Source organism: Myotis nattereri, assembly GCF_964212035.1.
Source record: "Myotis nattereri genome assembly, chromosome: 1".
NCBI lineage: Eukaryota > Metazoa > Chordata > Mammalia > Chiroptera > Vespertilionidae > Myotis > Myotis nattereri.
Window position 1 is genome coordinate 130,048,898 of NC_138075.1, and position 25,215 is coordinate 130,074,112.

Genomic DNA, 25,215 nt, shown 5'->3' on the forward strand with positions numbered 1-25,215 from the left:
AAGTTACTGTTCAAGAAAAAATATTTTTATTAAAATGTTCTATTATTTTATGTTAATGATTACTCGTTTATCTCAGTCCTCTGTATTCAGCATGTCTCTATCGAAATCAAGTGGTAGTAAAAATAAACGAAAAGTTGCTGACGAACATCAGAATTTCCAAGAAAAGTGGGAATTGAAGTATTTCTGCTGTGAAATAAAAAACTAAAGTAATCTACTTGATGTGTAAAAATGCTATTAGTGTACCAAAGTTACACAACATTAATCGTCACTATGAACAACACAAATCAAAATATAATTACGAGGGATTAATGAGACAAGAAAAGTTGAAAGAGCTCAAGTTAGGACTGAAAAAACAACAGTTCACATTTACTAAAGTATCACAAGAAGCGGGGGGTGCATGCAAGCTACATCTTCTCGGAGTTGATAGCTAAAACACTCACCTTTTACTGAAGGTGATTTCATCAAGGAATGTCTAATTAAAGCTGCAGAAATTGTTAGTCCTGGAAATGTGAAGTCTTTCAAATAATCTCTTTGTCTCAAAATACAGTTGCAGACAGAGTTACTGATTTGGCTGACAGTTTAAGCATTCAGATCAAAGCAAAATCACCTAGTTTCAAAGCTTTTCCATTGCCTGTAACGAGAGTATGGACATTAGAGGCGTAGCTCAGTTAGCTGTGTTTTTTCGTGCTTGTGACACGGATTTCAATATTTTTGAGGAATTACTAGAACTAGTACCGATGCATAAAACTACAGGACAAGATATATTTGTTTCTAAACTTCTGCAAAAATACAATCTACCTCTCTCACAATTAACTTCTGTGGCTACAGATAGAGCTCCTTTGATGACTGGAAAAAACAATGGTTTCGTGGCATTACTGCAAAAAGAAAAAGTGAAATTTATGATGAGTCCAAAGATTCATCATATGCATTGCATTATACATCAAGATTTATTATGGGTGAGATTCTGTCCCCACCCTCTTTACTGGGTGTTTGGTGTTTGGTTTATCTATTGGTTCTGTGGTGTTTTCTCTCTCTCTCTCTCTCTCTCTCTCTCTCTCTCTATATATATATATATATATATATATATATATATATATATATAATCTAATAAAAGAGAAACATGGTAATTGGTGTACGACCGCTACCCTTCCCATTGGCTAATCAGCGAGATATGCAAATTAACTGTCAGCCAAGATGGCGGCCGGCAGCCAGGCAGCTTGAAACTAACATGAGGCTTGCTTGCTTCAGTGACGGAGTAAACCAACGTTCCCCGCCTGCTGCTGCAGGCCTCTGAGCCTGCAGTTTCAAACATTGTAACAAATATAGACACTAAACAAAACCCCAGAAACCAGCTTTCAGCTAGCCGGGATCTCAGGCCTGGAGTTGATACAGAGTTTCAATTGTAGAACCAAAACCAACCTGATACCTGCTTTCAGGAGCAGAGGCCTAAGAGCTAAAGCTGGCCCAGAATAAAAAAAAAAAAAAAAAAGAAAAAAAGGAGCAGTCGGGAGCTTCAGTCCCAGCCTGAAAACAGCCATCAGCCCCTCACCCATCCTGGCCAGGCACCCCAGTGGGGACCCCCACCCTGAAGGGGGTGTGACCAGCTGCAAACAGCCATCATCCCCTCATCCAGGCTGGCCAGGAACCCCAGTGGGAACCCCCACCCTGATCCAGGACACCCTTTAGGACAAACCAGCCAGCCCCCACCCATGTACCAGGCCTCTATTCTATATAGTAAAAGGGTAATATGCCTCCCAGCACCGGGATCAGTGGAGCTGAGAGGCCTCCTAGCACCGGGATCAGCGTGACAGGGGGCAGCTCCCAAACCCCCTGATCTCCCTGTGGCTCTGTGTGTGACAGGGGGCGGGGCCACAACCTCCCTATCAGCCCTGCTCTGTTCATGACAGGTGAAGGCGCCTCAACCCCCTGATCAGCCCTGCTCTGTGCCTGATAGGGGGGAGCTCCCCAAAACCCTGATCACCCTGCAGCTCTGTGTGTGACAGGGTGCGGCACCCCAACCCCCTCACCCCACGGGCCCTACTCTGTGTGTGACGGGGTACAGCCATAACCTCCCCATCGGCCCTGCCCTGAGTGTGAGAGTGGAGGCGCCCCAACCCCCCCCCACCCCTCGCAAGGGCCCTGCTCTGTTTGTGATGGGGTAGAGCCATAACCTCCCCATCGGCCCTGCCCTGAGTGTGACAGTGGCAGCGCCCCAATCCCCTGATCGTCCCTACTCTGTGGGTGATAGAGGGGGGCGCCCCAACCCCCCTGATCTGCCTTGCTCTGTGTGTGACAGGGGGCGGTGCGCCAACTCCCCTATCGGCCCTACTCTGTGAATGACGGGGGGAGCTCCCCAACCCCCTGATGGGCCCTGCTCTGTGAGGGACAGGGGGGAGCTCCCCAACCCACTGATGGCCCTGCTCCTTGCGTGACAGGGGGCAGCGCCCCAACCCCTGGATTGGCCCTGCTCTGTGCTTGACAGCGGGTGGCACCACAACCTCCCCATCGACCCTGCCTTGAGTGTGACAGGGGGCGGTGCCTCAACCCCCCAATCGGCCCTACCCTGAGCGTGACTGAGGGTGGCATCACAACCTCCCAATCCGCCCTGCTCTGTGCATGACAGGGGGCAGCGCCCCAACTACCAAATCGGCCCTGCTCTGAGCCCAACCAGGGTCTGCACCTAGGGATTGGGCCTGCCCTCTGCCACCCTGGAGCAGGCCTAAGCCAGCAGGTCGTTATCTCCCAAGGGGTTCCAGACTACGAGAGGGCACAGGCCGGGCTGAGGGACACCCCCTCCCCGCCGAGTGCACAAATTTTTGTGCACCGGGCCTCTAGTATATATATATATATATAGATAGATGGCCTGGTGAACAAAATTCGTGCACTGGGGGGGGGGTGTCCCTCAGTCCAGCCTGCCCCCTCTCACATACTGGGAGCCCTCAGGGGATGTCCTAGTGATGGCTTATGCCCGCTCCCTGCTCCCCTTGGGGATAGGGCCTAAACCGCAGTCTGGCCTCCCTTTGTGGGAGGTGACTGGGCTGATCAGGGGAAGGCACCAGCCCCACCACTGTGCTGCTGCAGCCACTGCCAGTCACCGCAGCCACCAAGGTTTTCCCATCAACACGGACTCCAGTCCTGTCACCATGAAAAAATAACAACTTTCTTTAGGCATTTTCAAGATGTGTCTTTCAAATAATAATAATTTCTTTATTATTTTTTTTATCCTCACCTGAGGATATGTTTCCATTGATTTTTAGAGAATGTGGAAGAGAAAGGGAAAGACAGAGAGAAACATCAAAGTGAGAAAAACACTTTGATTGGTTGCCTCCTGCATGAGCCCTGCCCTGGGCCCCGGCCAGGGAGGAGCCTACAACCTAGGTACATGCCCTTGGTCAGAATTGAACCCAGACCCTTCCATCGGCAGGCCAAGGCATTTTCCACTGAGCCAAACCGGCTAGGGCAGGATATGACATTTCTTAGCCCTCCAGCAGCGGACCTTCATTTTTTTCGCCAGGAGTGTGGTGAAAAACCCTAGATCACCTTTTTGGATTCTTATTACCCAAGTTACTAAGAATAGTACCAGTGGCATACAGGGAGCTTAGCCAATGACAGGTCAGAAAAGGTGTTTCCTCTGTAGTTCACACCGATCCTGGCTTGGTCCCCCTGGCCCAGGCCTGACAACTCTGGACCAGGCTTTAGGCCTGGGCAGGGGACCCCAATCTCCTCCCGATCACCAGCTCCACCCCCCGCCCAGGCCTGACACCTCGGCCAGAGGCATCGATCCCCATCACCCTCCAATCACTGGCTCGGCCCCTTGCCCAGGCCTGACGCCTCCGCCAGAGGTGTCAGGCCTGGGCAGGGGACCCCCATCTCCCCCTCGCCCAGGCCTGACGCTTCGGCTAGAGGCGTCGACCCCCATCACCCTCCAATCGCCGAATCGGCCCCTTGCCCAGGCCTGACGCCGCCGCCAAAGGTGTCAGGCCTGGGTAGGGGACACCAATCTCCCTCTGATCACTGGCTTCTGGGTGGCTTCTGGGGCTTCTGGGGCCGGCCTGCGGCCAAGGATCAGATTCGATCACAGGCGGCAGGCAGGCGGGTACTGGGGTCGCACACGGGGGCCTGGATGGCGTCTCTTGCACTGGTGGCTACACTGTCCCGCCCTGCCTGCAGTATGCAAATTAGCCGCCATCTTTGTTGGTGGTTAATTTGCATATCGTGCTGATTAGCCCATGGGAGGTGTAGCAAAGGTATGGTCAATTACCATGTTTGTCTATTATTAGATAGGATATATTCTTCCTCTTTCTTTTCTCTCCTATATATTTTTTCTTTCTCTCTTACATATCATTTGTGCTCTCTTTTCTCTCCCCTAATTCTCTTTTCTCAGGTGGTTACTTATATTGGGGTTATTGGTGTCGTGAGTACATTCATGTTTTGTTCCCTTTGGGTTATGTCTTGCTAAGGTGAATTTTATCCAGTCTGGCTAAAGTGCTAGAGAGCAAGCCACATAACCAGACACCTGGAAAGGAAACTTCATTAACAAATGGGTCAATTACACCCTAGACCAGCCGTGGGCAAACTACGGCCCGCGGGCTGGATCCCGCCCGTTCGGCTGTTCTATCCGGAACGTGGAGCTGAAAGAGCGGAGGGTTCTCTTGCTCTCCCCTCCGCTCCTTAACAAGCAGCAGTGTTAACATGGCAACGTCGGGAAACACGGCCACAGCTCCTTCTTATGAGTCCAGTTTAAGAACCCATTGTGGCCCTCGAGTCAAAAAGTTTGCCCACCCCTGCCCTAGACCCAGCTACAGAGGCAGGAAGAAAGCGGCAGCGAGGGAGCAAAAGAGGAGTGTGTGGTTGTGTGGTGTGTGTGTGTGTGTGTGTGTGTGTGTGTGACTGAGACACAGTTAAACCCCGCAGGACCTTCAGGGACAGGGCTAACTGGGCAGCCTAACTAAGCAGCTGCAGCTACCATTGCAAAGAGTACTGTGAGGCCAGCTCCTCTTCAGAGGCCTCACCTTTTCAAAGGGAAGAGCTGATGTAACTGAGGGCCCAGCCTCACCTCCACCCAGGGTGCCCTCAGGTAACACCTGGGATTCTACAGCCACCCCTGCCAGGGGCCTGCTACCTTGGCTGTGGTCCCACAGTCACCGAATCTCCAGTCACCCCGGGTGCAGGTACCTGTGAGTTCTGAAGCACGCTCCCCGCTGACCAGCCCAACGCTTTAGTCCAGGGTACTGCAACCACATGAGCAGCAGACACGTGAGCAGCACGCTCCTGTCCAAGGAGCATCAGCCCCATGAGCAGCCTGCCCCAGGCCTAAGAACAGCAGGCTCATGTGGCCTGCCCCTGTCCAAGGAGCAGCAGCTGTGTGAGCGGCCCAGTCCCACATCCGAGGAGCAGCAGCCACATGAGCAGCCAGACCCGTCCAAGGAGAAGCAGCCACATGAGCAGTCTGCCTACGTCTGAGGAGCGGCAGCCCTGCACAGCCCGCCCCCATCCGAGGAGCAGCAGCTGTGCACAGCCCTCACCCTGCACCAGTTCAAGGAACAGCAGCTACGCAAGCATCTTGCCCTTGTCCAAGCAGCAGCAGCTGCACGAACAGTCTTCCCAATCTGAAAAGCAGCATCTGTGTGAGCAGCCCACTCCCTTCTGAGGAGCAGCAGTTCTGTGAGCAGCCTGTCCCCATTCAAGGAGCAGCAGCAGCCCACCCTGGTCCGAGGAGCAGCAGCCACAAAAGCAGACTGCCCACGTCCGAGGAACGGCAGCCCTGCTCAGCACACACCAGTCCGAGGAGCAGAGCCACATACAGCCTGCAGCTGTCCGACAAGCAGCAGCCAGGTGAATGGCCCATCCCTGTCTGAGCAGGAGCAGCCACGTGTACAGCTCACTCCGCTCCAAAGAGCAGCAGTCGTGCGAGCAGCCCACCCCCATCTGAGAAGCAGCAGCCTTGCAATCAACCTGCACATGTGCAAGGAGCAGTTGCCCCACAAAGAGCCCACCACATCAGAGGAACAACAGCAGTGTGAAGCCAGCCCCCATCCAAGCAACAGCAGCCTCCTGATCAGCACACCCTCTCTCTGGGGAACAGCAGCTGTGTGAGAAGCCTCCCCCCACCAGCCAGAGGAGCCACCATGGCAGCGAACAGCACCCACCAGAGGAGCTGCTGCCAACTGAGGAGTAGCTGCTACCACAACTGCCCGAGGAGCAACCGCAGCCCGAGGAGCCACAGCCACCCACGGAGCTACCGCTGAACGACTCAACATCTACATCTGTAGGTGAGATCAAACATGGGTAGACAAAGAAACCCCCAAAGGAAAGAAAAGGAGGACGCGCCAGAAAAGCAGCTAAGTGAAACAGAGGCATGCAACATGTCAGAAAAAGAATGCAGAATAAGGGTCCCAGAGTGCATTAAACAGATGGAGGAAAAAATCAACAACTTATGCAAGAATCAAGAAGAAATGGATGAAAAAAATCAACAACTTATGTAAGAATCAAGAACAAACGAAGAGTGATATAGCTGCAATAAAAATCACCATGGAAAGTTTCAACAGTAGACTAGGAGAAGCGGAGGACTGAATTAGCAAATTAGAAGACAGGGAAACAAAACACACCCAAACTGAACTGCAATTGGAGAAAAAAATTAAAAGACAGAAGGAGAGCCAAAGGGAGCTATGGGACAACATGAAATGAAGAAACATACAAATAATAGGGGTGCCAGAACAACAGGAAGAGGAACAAGGGTTAGAAAACCTATTTGAAGAAATAATGTCAGAAAACTTCCCTCAGGTGGGGAAGAAAAAAGTCACACAAGCACAGAGAGTCCCAAACAAGATGAACCAGAAAAGACCCACACCAAGACACATCATAATTACCATGGCAAGTGTTCAGAACAAAGAGAGAATCTTAAAGGCTGCAAGAGAGGAGGGAAAGGTACATACAAGGGATTTCCCATTAGATTATCAAATGATTTCTCAACAGAAACACATCAGGCCAGAAAAGAATGGACTGAAATTTACAAAGTGATGCAAAGCAAGGGACTGAATCAAAGAATACTCTATCCAGCAAGGCTATCATTCAAAAAGTGAAGGGGAAATAAAAAGCTTCACAGAAAAAAAAAAGGTTAAGGGAGTTTATCACCACCAAGCCAGCAATGCAAGGAACGCTAAAGGGACTGGTATAAAAATAATAAAAAGCTCAGAAAGAACACAGGCACAAAAATAGAAATGGCTACAAACAAGTACTTTTCAATAATAACTTTAAATGTGAATGGACTAAATGCTCCAATAAAAAGACATTGAGTGGCTGAATGGATAAAAAAACATGACCCATATATTTGCTGTCTACAAGAGACCCACCTCAGAATAAGGGACTCACACAGACTGAAAGTGAAGGGATGGAAAAATATCTTTCAGGCAAATGGAAATGAAAAAAAAGCTGGGATAGCAATACTTATATCGGACAAAATAGACCTCAAACTGAAGGCCATAACAAGAGATAAGGAAGGCCACTTCCTAATACTAAAGGGATCAATACAACAAGAGGATATAACCTTGATAAACATATATGCACCCAATGCAAGAGCACCCAAATACATAAAAAAAACTCCTGGACAATATAATGGGAGAGATCGACAACAATACAGTCATAGTAGGGGACTTTAATACACCACTGACATCACTGGATAAATCCTCTAGACAAAAAATCAGCAAAGAAACAGCAATCCTAAATGACTCACTAGATCAGATGGACTTAACTAACATCTTCAGAACATTTCACCCCAAAGCCACAGAATATACGTTCATCTCAAGTGCACATGGGACATTTTCAAAAATAGACCACATATTGGGTCACAAGCAAAGTCTCCCCAAATTCAAGAAGATTGAAATCATACCAAGCATTATCTCAGACCACGATATCATAATATTAGAAATAAACTACAATAAAAACAACACAAAATACTCAAACACTTGGAAGCTGAATAGCATGTTATTAAATATTGACTGGGTTCCAATAAGATCAAAGAAGAAATTAAAAACATCATGGAAACTAATGACAATGAAAACACAACAATCCAAAACCTATGCGACACAATGAAAGCAGTCCTGAGAGGGAAGTTTATAGCTCTACAGGTCTACCTCAAAAAACAAGAAAAAATGGTAGTAAATCATCTAAATCTACATCTCAAAGAATTAGAAAGAGAGCAACAAGAAAATCCCAGAGTGAGCAGAGGAAGGAGATAATAAAGATTAGAGCAGAAATAAATAACATAGAGATTAAAAAAAAACAATACAGAAAATCAATGAAACCAAGAGCTGGTTCTATGAAAGGATAAACAATATTGACAAACCTCTAGCCAGGCTCACCAAGAAGCAAAGAGAGTGGACCCAAATAAACAAAATGAGAAATGATAGAGGTGAAATAAAAACAGACCCCACAGAAATACAAATGATTGTTAAAAAATTCTATGAACAACTATACTCCAACAAACTAGACGACCTGGAGGAAATGGACACATTCCTAGAAAAATACAACCTTTCAAAACTCACTCAGGAAGAATCTAAAAATCTCAATAGGCCAATAACTATGGAAGAAATTGAAGCAGTCATCAAAAAGCTTCCCGCAAAAAAAAGCTCAGGGCCAGACGGCTTCACTGGGGAGTTTTACCAAACATTCAAGGAAGAACTAAAACCTATCCTCCTCAGACTACTACAAAAAATTCAAGAGGAAGGAACACTTCCAAGCTTATTCTATGAAGCCAGAATCACCCTAATACCAAAACCAGGGAAAGACAACACAATGAAAGAGACTTACAGGCCAATATCCCTCATGAACATAGATGCCAAAATCCTCAACAAAATGTTAGCTAATCGAATCCAGCAGTACATCAGAAAGGTCATACACCATGACCAAGTAGGATTTATCCCAGGGATGCAAGGATGGTACAATATCCGCAAATCAATAAATGTGATACATCACATAAACAAATTGAAAGAAAAAAAAACACATAGTCATATCAATTGATGCAGAAAAAAACATTTGACAAAATCCAACAACCATTTCTGATAAAAACTCTCAGCAAGATGGGAATAGAAGGATCATACCTCAACATAATAAAAGCCATATATGACAAACCCACAACCAACATCATACTCAATGGACAAAAACTAACACCATTTCCCCTAAGAACAGGAACAAGACAGGGATGCCCACTCTCACCACTCCTGTTTAACATGGTACTAGAAGTATTAGCCATTGCGATTAGACAAGAAGAAGAAATAAAAGGCATCCAAATTGGAAAAGAAGTAGTAAAACTGTCCTTATTCATAGATGACATGATATTATACATAAAAAACCCCAAAGACTCCATCAAAAAACTAGTAGACTTAATAAATGAATAGGCAATTTAGCAGGATACAAAATTAACCCCAAGAAATCTATGGCATTTCTATACACCAATAGTGAACTTATAGAAAGAGAGACTAAAAAAGCAATTCCATTTACCATCGCACCAAAAAAATTAAGATACCTAGGAATAAACTTAACTAAAGAGGTAAAAGAACTCTACTCAGAAAACTACAGGACGTTGAAAAAAGAGATAGAGGAAGACATAAACAGATGGAAGAACATACCGTGTTCATGGATTGGTAGAATCAACATCATTAAAATGTCCATACTACCCAAAGCAATCTATAAATTCCATGCACTTCCCATTAAAATACCAATGGCATATTTCACAGACCTAGAATGAACTCTCCAAAAATTCATCTGGAATAAAAAAAGACCCTGAATAGCTGCAGCGATCCTGAGAAAGAACAAAGTAGGTGGGATCTCAATACCAGATATCAAGCTGTATTACAAAGCCACTTTTCTCAAAACTGCCTCGTATTGGCACAAGAACAGACATATAGATCAATGGAATAGAATAGAGAGCCCAGAAATCGGCCCGAACCAATATGCTCAATTAATATTTGACAAAGGAGTCAAGACAGTCTCTTCAATAAATAGTGTTTGGAAGATAGACAGATACATGCAAAAAAATGAAACTAGACCACCAACTTACACCATACACAAAAATAAACTCAAAATGGATAAAGACGGGAAAACATAAAAGTATTATAGGGCAACAAAATCTCAGACATATGCCGAAGCAATTTCTTCACCGATACATCTCCTAGGACATTGGAAACTAAAGAAAAATAAACAAATGGGGCTACATCAAAATAAAAGCTTCTGCACAGCAAAAGAGACCATCAACAAAACAACAAGAAAGCCCACTGCATGAGAGAACATATTTGCCAATGTTATCACCGATAAGGGTTTAATCTCCAACATTTATAGGGAACTCATACAACTTAACAAAAGGAAGATAAACAATCCAATCAAAAAATGGGCAAAAGACGTAAATAGACACTTTTCTAAAGAGGACATTCAGAAAGCCAAGAGACATATGAAAACATGCTCAAAGTCACTAATCATCCGAGAGATGCAAATCAAAACAATAATGAGGTACCATCTCACACCTGTCAGACTGGCTATCATCAACAAATCAACAAACAACAAATGCTGGAGAGGATGTGGAGAAAAAGGAACACTCGTGCACTGCTGGTGGGAATGAAGACTGGTGCAGCCACTGTGGAAGACAGTATGGAGTTTCCTCAAAAAGTTAAAAATGGAACTCCCATTTGACCCAGTGATCCCACTTCTAGGAACATATCCCAAGAAACTAGAAACACCAACCAGAAAGGATATATGCACCCCTATGTTCATAGCAGCACAATTCACCATAGCTAAGATCTGGAAACAGCCTAAGTGCCCATCAGCAGATGAATGGATTAGAAAACTGTGGTACATCTACACGATGGAATACTATGCTGTTGTAAAAAAGAAGGAATTCTTACCATTTGCAACAGCATGGATGGAACTGGAGAGCATTATTGCCAAGAGCATTATGTGAAGTAAGCCAGTCAATGAAGGATAAATACTACATGATCTCACTCATTTATGGATAATAAAGACCATTATAAACTTATGAACAAAAATAGATACAGAGGCAGAGCAGCCTCGAACAGACTGTCAAACTACAGCGGGAAGGCCGGGGAGGGTTGGGGGCAGGTGGGGTGGGTAAGAGATCAACGGAAGGACTTGTATGCATGCATATAAGCATCACCAATGGACATACGACACTGGGGGGTAGGGGAGGCCAGGGGATTGTCAAGGGCGGGAAAAACAAAGGGGACATATATAATACTCTCCGTAATACTTTAAGCAATAAAACAATTTAAAAAAATAAAAAATAAAATAACCGTAAAAGATTTATTATGGATGAAGATAATAAACATGGAAAATGTGATGACACCTATCAAAAAATTATCAATTTCATAAGATCTCGAAGTTTAAATCAGGGACAGTTCTCCACTTTCCTAAGTGAATTAGTGAATATTCGGCTTGTCCTACTATGCTGAGGTAGGGTGGCTATCCTGCTCCAAGGTTCTTACGCAATTCTGGGACTTGAAAGAAGGAACATATCAGTCCTTAATAACTAAAAATCAAGACACAAGCCTGTTTTTTGACACTATATGGTCGCAAGATTTATCCTTCATGGATGATATAAAACACACAAATCAAACTTAAAACTGCAAGGAAAAGATCAGATTATTACAAATATGTGTGACCAAGTCAAAGCATTCAGATGTAAGCTAGTTCTTTGGGGAAAGCAGTTGAAAAAGGAAGATTTAACACACTTTCTGACCTGCAACCTGAACAAATTAAGTTTAGGTGAAACCACATCGTATCAAAAATACGCAGAAAAAAAGTTTTGTCCTAGAACTGAATTTTAAACAAGATTTGCAAATTTCAAATGTTTGGAAGACAAGTTTTCTTCGATTTTTTCAATATAGAATCAGTACCTAATCAAATGCAAATGGAGATCATTGAAATCCAGTGTGATTCAGATTTGAAGGCAAAATTCAGTGAAGTTGGTATGCCTGAATTTTACAAATATTTACCTGCCAGGTGTGAAAATACTCTAAAATTCGCATATGAAATTATTTCCATGTTTGGAACTACTTATCGGTGTGAGCAGTTATTGCAATTATGAAAAGAAATACGTCTCCTGTCAGATCCAGAATTACTGACGCTCACCTGGGGTCAGTTTTGAAAGTGATCACTGCGAACAAGATTTCCCCGAAGTAGGAAAGAGAGTAGCAGAGAAGAGATGCCAAGCGTCAGGAAAAAAACATTAATTTTATCATTGCTCTTGTTCTTTTCGTTTGTACAGCATACTTTTCGAATTAAACCTATGTTTCTATGAAAAATGAAGCTTTTGTTTTTTTGCAGCCCACATAAACTTAAACCTTATTTGGCCAGTTAGCCTTTGAGTTTTACATGCTGGGTTTTTAGATTGTCTTGGGATTTTTATCTTGTCACATAACTACAGGAGTGCAGTGTAATAAACCACACGAAAACCTAGTTCCCTGAAAGAAAAAATAAAGGTCAATGTCATAGGTTTCAGAACGGTTATGCGCAATCATTAACAAAATTTAAAGGCACAGTTTTAATTGCGAACAGCAAAGAGGACAGCTTTGGCTCAGGGTGAATAAGACCCTCTCTGGCCACCAGGAGGCGCAGCGCTGGGCGCCGCCAGGCTGGCTGAGGTGCCGCGATCCCGCGGAGGGAATGTCCCCTCCAGGGGAAAACGCTGGGAGAGGGCACCTCGCAAACTGGCCTTTTATTATGTAGGAATATTATATAGGACCCCATGCTGTACTTTACATCCCGGTGACTATTCCATAGCTGCACGCCAAGGCGCCTGAGGAGGCAGGTGGAGGACACTGAATGACAACTAACCAGCGGCTCTCAAAGCAGCAGCAGTGAAACCCACCACGGTCACCCAGGGACCGGCTTCATCCGATGGACAAAAGCGGCGACCTCCCCGCGGACGCTCCTAACTGGACGCGGGGAGACTGGAACACACACCCTGCAGCCGCCAGCGAGGACCCGCCCGCCTATCCGAGAGCAACCTCAGCCTTTCCCACAGCACATGCCTTGGGGCACGAACTCTCGCGAGAGCAGCCTCTAACGCGGAATGCGGTGGCGGAGAGAACTCTCGCGAGAACGCGTGCCACCCCCGAGGGTACTTGGCACCGGGGAGCCGAGAAACTTGCCGCGGCCAGAGCCGTCCTGGTGCAGGCTCAACCCGCAGCTGGAGCGCGACGTGCGGGAGCTCGTGCGCCACGTGGCGGGCCTCCGGGACCACGTGGACCCCAACTTCCAGCTCTGCCTGCGCTTCTCCTGGTCCCACTTCAGGTGTGGGGCGCGGGCCGGGGAAGGAGGGCGGGCGGCTTTGTCCGCGTCCTATCCCAGCACCCGGAAAGGTTCCCGCGCACAGGAGCGGCGCCGCCTCCCGGGCTTCCCATACCGGTTCAGATGCGCCCAGTTTACACTCCTCACCAGCGCTCCTATTTCCTTTACGGAAGATGTACATTAGACAGTCCTGCTGGGATTATTATCTGTAACGGAATTTTATTACTAAAAGAATGTTAGTCGGTATTAATATTATACCGGTTTAATTTCAGTAGAAATCTTGAATACTGAACAGTTTTTCAAAATCAGTGATCTTGAGTTTCAACCTTAATGATCATACATGAAGTTCCTACTTAGTTTACAATGAGAATAGACAGCGAGGTCAAAGCCCGCCAAGTTTCTAAAATAATAAACTCAGTTCTTAGATGTAACTTAACAGAATGTTTTTCTTACAGATTGAATGAATTATTTTTTGCTTTTCTTTTTTTTATTTTTATTGAGCTTATTGGGGTGACATTCGTTAGTAAAATAATGTAGGTTTCAGGTGTACAATTCTATAACACACCACCTCAAGTCAAGTCTCCTTCCGTCACCATTTATTCCCTCTTCTTCCTCCCCCCACTTATTTTTATTTTTCAATTACCGGTGACATTCAATATTGTTAGTTTCAAGTGTACAGCATACTAGAAGTGGTTAGGTATTTGTGTAATTTCCAAAGTGATCTCCCCGTCAGTTTAGTGCCCACCTGGCAGCATGCATAGTTATTACAATGGTGTTGACTAGACTAGAGGCCGACTCCCGGGTCCGCAGCGGACCTCCGCCCTCTCCCAGCCCGGGGGCCTCAGGGGATGCGGGGAGGCAGAGAGGCTCCCGCCACCATCACTAAGCCTGAAGCCATGAGCCCGGCTCCTGCATTGAGCATCTGCCCCTGGTGGACAGTGCACGTAATAGCAACCGGTCATTCGGTTGATTTGCTTATTACCCTTTTATTATATAGGATTCCTATGCTGTACTTTACATCCCTGTGACTATTTCATAGCTGCCAATTTGTGCTTCTTAATCCCTTTCACCTTTTTCACCCAATCCCCCTCTGGCAAACATCAGTTTGTTTTCTGTCTGAGTTTGTTTCTATTTTATTTGTTCATTTTGCTCTTTAGATTCCGAAGATAAGTGAAATCTTATGGTATTTGTCTTTCTCTGTCTGACTTTTTCACTTTGCATAATACATTCTAAGTCCATTGCTATTGTTACAAGTGGTAAGATTTCATTATTTTATTTTATTGATTTCTTTTTAAGAGAGAGAGAGAAACATTGATTTGTTGACCCACGTGTTTATGCATTTGCTGGTTGCTTCTTATATGTGATCAGAGATTGAACTCACTACCTTACTCTAACTAACCAAGCTACCTGGACAGGGCAAGATTTCATTCTTTTTTACTGCCGAGTAATATTCCATTGTATATATGTGCTACATCTTTCTCTAATCATCTACCCATGGGCACTTGGGTTGCTTCCATATCTTTGCTACTGTAAATAACACTGCAAGGACAGAAACTAAAATGTGTATTTAAAATAATTTTTCTATTAATCTTTCTAAATGGCAGTAAGTAGATGGATGACATCATTTTAGAGTTGGGAAAGGACTAAGAAGTTACTACCTCCTTTTATACAGTAAGCAACTAAATTATAATAGGTGAATTAGTGTTCGAGTCAGCCATTTAGGGGATAGAATTAATGTTATTTAGTAGTGCAATTAACTTCAAAGTTCAGATTGTTGGCTTTGATACTAAAAAAGTGGAAAACAAGAGCCAGTGAGCTACACTGTCTGTATATATAAAAGGCTAAGCAACCGGCCAACTAGCTGGCAGGTATGATGCACACTGACCACCAGGGAGCAGATGCTCAACGCAGGAGCTGCCAAGCGACAGCAACTTTGCAGAGTGCCATCTTACACTCCAGGACCCCTCGGGGGATGTCTGACTGCCAGTTCTGGCTCAATCCCCACAGGCCAGGCCAAGGGACCCCACCTGCCGAAGGGACCCTGCTCACTCTGCAGACGCTCTTTGAGCCATGGCCCCAGGTGTGGCCAGCCGGAAAGGGACCACGGGAGATTGGCTCCAGGGCGTGTCCAACCCTTCTCACCCCTCCGGTCACCTTCTAATTTATTTCCTTTCAAAGTGCATGAATCTGTGCACTGGGCCTCTAGTCATTTTATGATGCTTTAATCCATCAGAAATATGACCAATTTGCATTTGCTTTTTTAAAATTGTGGCCATGTTGTAGGCCCTAGAACTTCAGAGAGAGGTGAAATGTAGTGCCTGTCCTTAAGGAAGAAAGAAATGAAAGCTCATTATATATGATGAGGATAGGGGTTCTTAACATGAGGGCCTGAGGATAGAATTCAGGTTCTAAATTTGGACAAGAAAAAGTTCACACTAACCTTTAACTGAAAAGTAGCATTTCTTTCAATTATGAATGAAAGCAACAAACAATATTAGCTTACCTATGAGTGTGTCACTATTAGAAATCACATTTCACATCCTATTATAGTTGCAGATATTTCTAATATTATTTATATCTCACTTTAATGGTAGTTATGGACCCACTGCTAGATCTTACTTAATGCTTTAAAAAGGAATGTTTCTTACTTATCACAAACTTTTAAAAATACTTCACAACTGTATTTCAGTATACTTGGTTTCCTTTGTATTTCATTTTATGAATTAAGAGAGGGGATCCCGACTCTTCCCTGTGCTTCATTATAGCATAAAAAAATTCGGAACAGTATAGGATGTGCTATGCTGGGCTTAAATACAGGGCATTATGGGAAGACAGAGGATCCAGAGGACAGGGTGGGGGTGGCTTGGGATGGCCTGCATTCTGAAAGGCTACTTGAGCACTCTCGGAGATGTGTGGCTGTTTGCTCGGATGGCGGAGGTGAAAAAGCGAGAGAGGTGCACTGCTGAGTGCAGCTGAATGCAGGGTGTTCGGAGACATGGAGGGCAGTGATACCGGTCTGCTTAGCTAGAGGACAGGATTGATGTAAGAATTGCATTTTGTCTTCTAGATTTCATCGTTTCTTGGATGTCAGCAGTCACAAAGTAGAAAAGACAATAGAAGGGTAAGTCAGTTTTATATGTATGAGTCTATGTACATATTCAAAATATATGTATTTTTGTAGATCTTTTTATTTAACTTTGTAACTATCAGTACATTTTTTAAAATATGTTTTAGAATTTATGAAAAGTTCATCATTCATTCTGATCTTGGTAAAGCTGCCAGTTGGAAGAGATTAACTGAGGAACTTCTGAATGCATCACTTCCGAACATAAAGGAAGTAAAGGTGGGCATGATATTGTGAGATTTCCGCTGTGTTTGTTGCCATTTCCAGTCTGATTGCTGTCAGCTATTGTCTGTTAAATAGACCTTCATTTACTTAGTCTCATTCACTGGCTAGAGCAGAACACGCTGGGAACTGACGCAAGCATTGCCATGAAGCCCAGTGTGCTTCAGGCTCAAGGTGAAAGAACAGGCATGCGCTTGTTTATCATCTCAGCCCCAACCTGCTGTGAAAATTGAGATAAGAGCCCTGGCCAGTTTGGCTCAGTGGATAGAGCATCAGCCTGAGGACTAATGGGTCCCAGGTTCGATTCCAGCCAGGGGCACATGCCTGGGTTGCAGGCTTGATTCCCCCCTCCCCCTCCCATAGGGGATGTGCAGGAGGCAGCCAATGATTCTCTGTCATCATTGATGTTTCTATCTCTCCATCTCTCTTCCTTCCTCTCTGAAATCAATAAAAAATATATGTTTTAGAAAATGAAAAGAAAATTGAGATAAGAGATTGACACAAATAATAGCACTGTCTAGCTATCTCAGGTCTTTTAAATGGCTTCTCTGCACTTGGCAATAAGAACTCCCTGTAGAATGCTCATTAGATGCCAGGTGCTGTTGTGAGCACTTTCCCTCATGGGTCCCCCAAGATCACCTTCAGGCTTGATGATGCCCTAGAGATATTCACAAAACTTTAAAAAAGCTGCTCTCGTCACGGTTACGGTGAGGGTACAGTCAACGATGAGCAAAGGGAAAGATGCCTAAGGTGAGGCCCAGGAGAAACCAGCCACAAACTTTAACATATTCCTTTCCAGTTGAGTTGCATGGGAATGCCCTTAATTCACCCAGTGACAGTGTGTGGCCACACATGCAAAGTGTTGCAAACCATGGAAGCTCACCTGAGCCTTGGTGTCCAGGGTTTCTATTGGGGTGTCTTATTGCATGGATGTGCAGTGCCCATGAGGCTGACCTCAGCAACTCAAACTCCAGCCCCACAGCGATCAAACCGAGACCTCTGGCCTAGGAAAACAGGCATGCTCCACAACTCACATTGCTGGCGTGCATGGTCTGGTGCATGGCCCAGAGCCTCTAGCAGACAAATCCCTCTTCTCCGCAGGATAGTCCAAGGGCTCAGGTTCTCGCTGAGGTCCTCTCTCAGGAGTCGTCGAAAGCCAGTCCTGCAGACCTTTGAGGTGTTCACAGTTTGGGCAGTCTATGCCTTCTGAGTTAACTTGTTTAATCTTCATGGAAACCCCTGTTATTATTGTTTTTAATATATTTTTATTGACTTCAGAGAGGAAGGGAAAGAGATAGAAACATCAATGATGAGAGAGAATCATGGATCGGCTGCCTCCTGCATGCCCCCTACTGGGGATTGAGCCCGCAACCCAGACATGTGCCCTTGACTGGAATCAATCCTGGGACCCTACAGTCCCCAGGCTGACGCTCTATGTACTGAGCCAAACCAGCCAGGGCAGTCCCCCCTTTGTCTGCACTGTGAAATTGGTGTCCTAAGGAAGAGAGCTTTAGACAGTTCAAGGAAGGGCTATAAAGGTATTACTGGAAAAGAGAGAGCTGCAGTGTCTGAGTCCATGCCGTGAGGGTGAGCAACGCACCCCATGTATTGTTCCTGCAAAAGAAGAAGGCACATCTTTTTTATATCTCTTGATTCATTGTGGATGGATAGCTTTCTGGGTAGTCTGTAAAATTTAATAAACAGACCCTATGACACCGTCATAGTAATAATAAAAATAATGGCAAATGTTTTTACAGCACTTAGTACGTGCCAGGCACTGTGACTCCCATAACCACCACAATCAGTAGATACTGTTACAGGACTCATTTTGGGAAGGCAAATGCTTTCTATAACCTCAGTTTCATCTATACCATTGAAAATACCTATGTCTTACAAATAATTAAATGAAACAGTGAATGTCACTTATGATTTTTCACCTTGACCTTTTCATGGCCATCCATCCCCGGTCATCCTTCTGTGTACCCCCAGCAGTCGGGCTCCCTGAACACTGGGACCACATCCCTAGTCCTGCGATGGCACATCCTGGGTGCTGCGCGTCAGTGCCCTTCCCTCCTCTCCTGGTGAACCACCCCATGCTTTAATATTAATTTTAGGCACCTAGAACAAAGTAGACAATAAATATTTGCTAAAGAAATAAATCTGTGTGATCCTTTCTGCCTCACTGTCCCTCTCTGCCCCAGTTACACAGGCAGAATTGATTCCCTTTTTCCCTTACTCTGGCACCTTTGACACGTCTGTGGTAGTATAGCAATAACTTACAGTACCTGCCATAAATCCACCCACTGTGAATATACAGGTTACCAATTCTCAATAAATAAGTCATTTCACAGCAGCAGTCCAGTTTTAGAACGTTTTCTATTACCCAAAAGTTTCCCTCACACCCATGTGAAGTCAGTGCGTGCTTCCATGGAAACACCAGACAACTACTGATGTGCTTGCTGTGTTTATGAATTTGCCTTTCTGGACATTTCATAAAAGAGATCATATAATATGCAGTTTTTGTGTCTGCTTTGTCCATGATGTTTTTGAGGTTCATCCATATTCTATTTCTTCTAAAAGCTGAATAGTGTGGCATTTTATGAATATGCCACATTTTTCTTATTCACCTGTGGATGATATTTGGATTGTTGGCAGGTTTTGGTTAGTGTGACAAATGAACTTGCTCATCCAAGCAAACTTGTGTGGACATAAGTTTTCACTCTTCTTGGATAGGTTTCTTATATGGTCAGCTTATGTTTAACCTTTAAAACATAGCCAACTTATTTCCTAAAGTGACTGTATCATTTTATATTCCCATTAGCAATGTATAAGGATTCTAATTTCTCCACATTCTTGCCAACAATTCTTATTGTTACATGTCTTTGTTATTATAGACATCCTAGAGAGTATCTCATTATGGTTTTGATTTATATTTCCCTAATGACTGATGATGTTGGGTGTTTCTTTCATGTGTTTTTTTTTTCTGTTTTATTATTATTTTTTTAATTATATCTTTATTGTTCAGATTATTACATTTGTTCCTCTTTTTCCCCCCCATAACTCCCCTCCTCCCAGTTCCCGCCCCACCCTCCGCCCTCACTCCCCACCCACTGTCCTCATCCATAGGTGCACAATTTTTGTCCAATCTCTTCCCGCATCTCCCACACCCCTCCCCGCCCCCCCCCCCAAGAATAGTCAGTCCATTCCCTTTCTATGTCCCTGATTCTATTATAATCACCAGTTCATTCTGTTCATCAGATTATTTGTTCACTTGATTCTTAGATTCACTTGTTGATAGATGCATATTTGTTGTTCATAATTTGTATCTTTACCTTTTTCTTCTTCTTCCTCTTCTTAAAGGATACCTTTAAGCATTTCATATAATACTGGTTTGGTGGTGATGAACTCCTTTAGCTTTTCCTTATCAGTGAAGCTCTGTATCTGACCTTCAATTCTGAATGATAGCTTTGCTGGGTAAAGTAATCTTGGTTGTAGGTTCTTGGAATTTATCACTTTGAATATTTCTTGCCACTCCCTTCTGGCCTGCAAAGTTTCTGTTGAGCAATCATCTGACAGTCGTATGGGTATTCCCTTGTAGGTAACTGAGTTTCTTTCTCTTGCTGCTTTTAAGATTCTCTCTTTGTCTTTTGCTCTTGGCATTTTAATTATGGTGTGTCTTGGTGTGGTCCTCTTTGGATTCCTTTTGTTTGGGGTTCTCTGTGCTTCCTGGACCTGCAAGTCTATTTCTTTCACCAGGTGGGGGAAGTTTTCTGTCATTATTTCTTCAAATAGGTTTTCAATATCTTGCTCTCTCTCATCTTCTGGCACCCCTATAATTCTGACATTGGTACGCTTGAAGCTGTCCCAGAGGCTCCTTACACTATCTTCGTATTTTCGGATTCTTCTTTCATTTTGCTTTTCCGGTTGGGTGTTTTTTGCTTTGCATTTCAAATCATTGACTTGATTCTTGCTCTCCTCTGGTCTGCTGTTGGGTGTCTGTATAATATTCTTTATTTCAGTCACTGTATGCTTAATTTCTAGTTGGTTCTTTATCACAACATTGAGGGTCTCATTTGAGTTCTTGTAGATCTCATTAAGTTTATCGGCAGTTTCTAGAAAATTATTGAAAGACCTTAAAAGTGCCGTTTTGAACTCTGTATCCTCCATTTCTGTCATGTTTCTTTGTCTCCGCATTTTTTTATGCTTTCTTGGTGCACCCCCTTGTGGTCTTTGTGCGCAGTCTTGTTGTAGTTAAGCCTTGATTGTTGTCGGTAATACTGGGGGTGATTTGACCTCCAGGCCAACTGGCTATGAGAATCAGCTGTGTCTGCAGTGGGCGAACTTCTGTGCTGGATTTCTAGGGCCATGCTAATCTAACTTTTGCCTGTGGCTATCCGGCAAATGCCTCTGTGCAGGGCTTGGGCGGGGCGGGTCCCAGGGGCTCAAGAGGGCGGGCGGAGCGAGCAGTTATGGCTGCTCTCAGTCCCATCCGCAGGGACTCTGCCTCTCAGAGTCCCAGCAACCGCTGCAAACCTCGGAGAGAAAGCTGCCTTCGAGTTCCGACCGAAGCCAGACAGTCCCGCTTCTCCCGTTTGAGTCTGGGTCCCTAGAGACTCGCCCGGATCTGGAGCTCAGAATCTGAAACTCCCTCCCAATTGAAACAGACAACCGCGCCCTCAGCTGTGCCAGCCCGCTCTGCATGCACTCCGCACCTTAGTATTTTACTTCAGCCCTGCGCCTCCTCTGAGTCTCGGTATGCTATTCTCTTTCCTCCTAGTTGTAGAACTTCCACTCAGCCAGCCTTCCTGTGGTTCTGGATGATGTCCATTCCGTCTTTTAGTTGTATTTTTGAAGTGGTTGTTTGAGGCACCAAACTCCGGCTTTAACCTATGCCGCCATCTTGGTTTCCCCTCTTTCATGTGTTTTTTAGCCACTGGTATGACTTTTATGATGTCCATTCAAGTCTTTCATCTAGGGATTTCTTTTTTTTTGTTTTTTTAAGTACAGACTACGTTTTTAATTCATATACTTAAATACCAATCTGGGCAACAGCAAAATGAGAAGCGTCCATACTCTGAAAATATTTTTTTAGACAACCTAGACATTTTTAATACACGAATGAAAAGCTAGTCATCATATCCTTAGCTGCTAGACCTTGAATTTAAAAACTCTTCATTGTTTCCTGTTTTCTCTGTTCATGACTTTCCTTTATCATAATGTTTTCTTCTTTTTGGCCAGTCTACAGCTGAATTAAAATTGACAGTCAGATTTACTGAGCCTGTCAGTCTAAGAAAATTTAGCTGTCCCCCACCCACACTATATACACATCACAGAGATTTTCCATTGTGATTCAAAATAACTGAATATTCTACAGTTTCTTTATTCTAAAAATATAAATTATAGAGCTCTTTTAGGCATAGGTATTTTCAGTACAAAATGGTAACATCACCCGTCCTGTCCACCATAGGACTGCTCTGAAGAGGAAATAAAATGAGAGAGCAACCTAAAGGGGGCACCCACGTTCTCTGTGCACCCGTGTGGACACCAACACACACGCGCGCGCGCTCACACACCTCTCATGATATTTCCAAGATTTGGGGGAAGTTGTGAGGGGCGTTCTAGAAAGTTCAATGACCCTACATTAAAATGAGCTCAGAAAAGGAAAGGAAAGGGAAGGAAAGGGGCAGGAAAGGAAGAGAAAATGAAAGAAAAGAAAAGAGGAAAGAAAAGGAAAGAAAAGAAGGAAAGGAAAGGAAAGGAAAAGGAAAGGAAAAGGAAAGGAGAAGGAAAGGAAAAGGAAAAGGAAAGGAAAGGAAAGGAAAAGGAAAAGGAAAGGAAAGGAAAGGAAAGGAAAGGAAAGGAAAGGAAAGGAAAAGGCCAAACACGCGGATCATTAAGAACTTCAGTTGAAATCGCAAAGTATATACATGATCGAAAATGTGAAGACTGACCAACCTATACATTCCTGGGTTTAATCAAAGAAGTTCTGCATTAAAAAACCAAACGCACAGAATCCAGATCAGTGATATTTCCACTTCTGAGAAAGATTCATTCCAATTTAAGAATTTCATTATTTCTAGCAGTACGCTGTACAATCCAGCTTAGGACTTCACTCAGTACAGATGAGAATATACCTGCATTCTAGGCTTTTCCTACAGGCCACATGGAAGGAGATACTTCTGGCTAAGTTGCCAAAGGATTCTTCTTGCAGTGTCTCAAATTTGTATTTTTATCTATAAGAAACATGTCCTATTAGTTAGCACCTTAGGCTCAAGTGAAGTTTTTTGGCACAGAATTCTAGAGTCTTACTATATAATCTGACTAGAGGCCTGATGCACAAAATTTGTGCAAGGGGCTTGGCCCTCGCAGTCCGGCCTGTCCGGATGGTCGTCTGGATGGTCGTTCTGCTGTTTGGTCTAATTAGCATATTAGCTTTTTCTTATATAGAACTCGAGGCCTGGTGCACAAAAATTTGTGCACTCAGCAGGTGGGGGTGGTTGTCCCTCAGCCTGGCATGTGCCCTCTCGCAGTCTGGGACCCCTTGGGGATGACCCCCTGCTGCTTTAGGCCCACTCCCTGGGGAATTGGGCCTAAGCTGGCAGTCAGACATCACTCTGGCAGCCCGGCAGCCCTCGGGAGATGTCCACTGGCCAGCGGGGAGTAGGCCTAAGCTGCAGTCGGACATCCTTAGCGCTGCTGAGGAGGCGGGAGAGGCTCCTACCACCACCGCTGTATTGGCAGCCATCAGCCTGGCTTGTGGCTGAGCAGAGCTCCCCCTGTGGGAGCGCACTGACCACCAGGAAGCAGCTCATGCATTGAGCATCTGCCCCCTGGTGGTCAGTGTGTGTCATAGTGACCAGTCATTCCCAGTCTTTCTGCTATTAGGATCAATTTGCATATTACCCTTTTATTATATAGGATAGAGGCCTGGTGCACGGGTGGGGGCAGGCTGGTTGGCCCTGAAGGGTGTCCCGGATCAGGGTGGGGGTCCCCACTTGGGTGCCTGACCAGCATGGGTGAGGGGCTGAGGGCCGTTTTCAGGCTGGCCAAGTCCTCTGGCAATGGAAGCTCCGAGCCTCTCATTTTTTTCTTTTTCTTTTTAATTCTGGGATTTATTTACCTTCTATAATTGAAACTTTGTTGCCTTCAGTGGAGCTCAGAGTCAGCGGGAAGCTTGGCTTCCTCCATCACTGGAGCCACCAAGCCTCCTGTTCGCTTCAGCTCCGTGGCTGCCAGCCGCCATCTTGGTTGGGTTAATTTGCATATAGTCGCCCTGATTGGCTGGTGGGTGTGGCTTAAGGTGTAGGGAAGGTACGGTCATTTTGCATGTTTGTCTTTTATTAGATTAGACTAGACGCCCGGTGCACAAAAATTTGTGCACTCGCGGGGAGGGGTGTCCCTCAGCCCGGCCTGTGCCCTCTCACAATCTGGGACCCCTCGGGAGATAACGACCTGGGGATCCGTACCCTGTCACTCACAGAGAAGGGTTGATCAGGGAGTTAGGGAGCTCTCCCCTGTCACCCACAGAGCAGGGCCCATCAGGGGGTTGAGGCGCTGCCCCCTGTCACGCACAGAGGACGGCCCATCAGGTGGGTTGGGGCTCCGTACCCTGTCACGCACAAAGCAGGGCCAATCGGGATTGGGGTGCTGCCCCCTGTCACGCACAGAGCAGGGCCCATCAGGGGGTTGGGGAGCTCACTCCTGTCACGCACATAGCAGGGCAGATCAGGGGGTTGGGGCGCTGCCACTGTCACACTCAGGGCAGGGCCGATGGGGAGGTTATGGCTCTACCCCATCACACACAGAGCAGGGCCCGTGGAGAGGGGGTTGGGGCGCCGCCCTCTATCACCTACAGAGCAGGGCCAATCAAGGGGTTGGGGTGCCGCCACTCTCACACTCAGGGCAGGGCCGATGGGGAGGTTATAGCTCTACCCCGTCACACACAGAGCCGTAGGGGGGGGGGGCCTTGGGGCGCCCCACCCTGTCACACACAGAGCCGCAGGGCGATCAGGGGGTTGGGGAGCTCCCCCCTACCAGGCACAGTGCAGGGTTGATCGGGGGGTTGGGGCGCCTTCCCCTGTCACGAACAGAGCAGGGCGGATAGGGAGGTTGTAGCCCCGCCCCCTGTCAAACACAGAGCCGCAGGCCGATTAAAGGGTTTGGGAACTGCCCCCTGTCACACTGATCATGCTGGTGGGAGGCCTCGTGGCTCTGCTGATCCCGGTGCTGGGAGGCATATTACCCTTTTACTATATAGGGTAGAGGCCTGGTGCATGGGTGGGGGCCAGCTGGTTTGCCCTGAAGGGTGTCCTGGATCAGGGTGGGGTTCCCCACTGGGGTGCCTGGCCAGCCTGGGTGAGGGGATGATGGCTGTTTGCAGCTGGTCACACACCCTTCAGGGTGGGGGTCCCCACTGGGGTGCCTGGCCAGTCTGGATGAGGGGCTGAGGGCTGTTTTCAGTCTGGTGGGTGACTGAAGCTCCCAACTGCTCCTTTTTTTCTTTTTTTTTTCTTCTGGGCCAGCTTTAGCTCTGGCTCCAGCTCTGAGGCCTCTGCTGCTGAAAGCAGATA

General features: G+C 45.6%; 1 protein-coding gene across 1 annotated transcript in view; it reads left to right on the forward strand.

Moving 5' to 3' along the window:
• Positions 1 to 12,641: 12,641 nt before the first annotated feature.
• The window catches only part of LOC308523125 (gamma-tubulin complex component 5-like), an 88,200-nt gene continuing 75,626 nt past the window's right edge, over positions 12,642 to 25,215 (forward strand). The window contains exons 1-3 of the mRNA XM_081096805.1: positions 12,642 to 13,302; positions 16,367 to 16,420; positions 16,534 to 16,642. Of these exons, the coding sequence (XP_080952931.1) occupies positions 13,082 to 13,302; positions 16,367 to 16,420; positions 16,534 to 16,642 (384 nt within the window). The 5' untranslated portion in view covers positions 12,642 to 13,081. The remainder of the gene's footprint in view (positions 13,303 to 16,366; positions 16,421 to 16,533; positions 16,643 to 25,215) is intronic.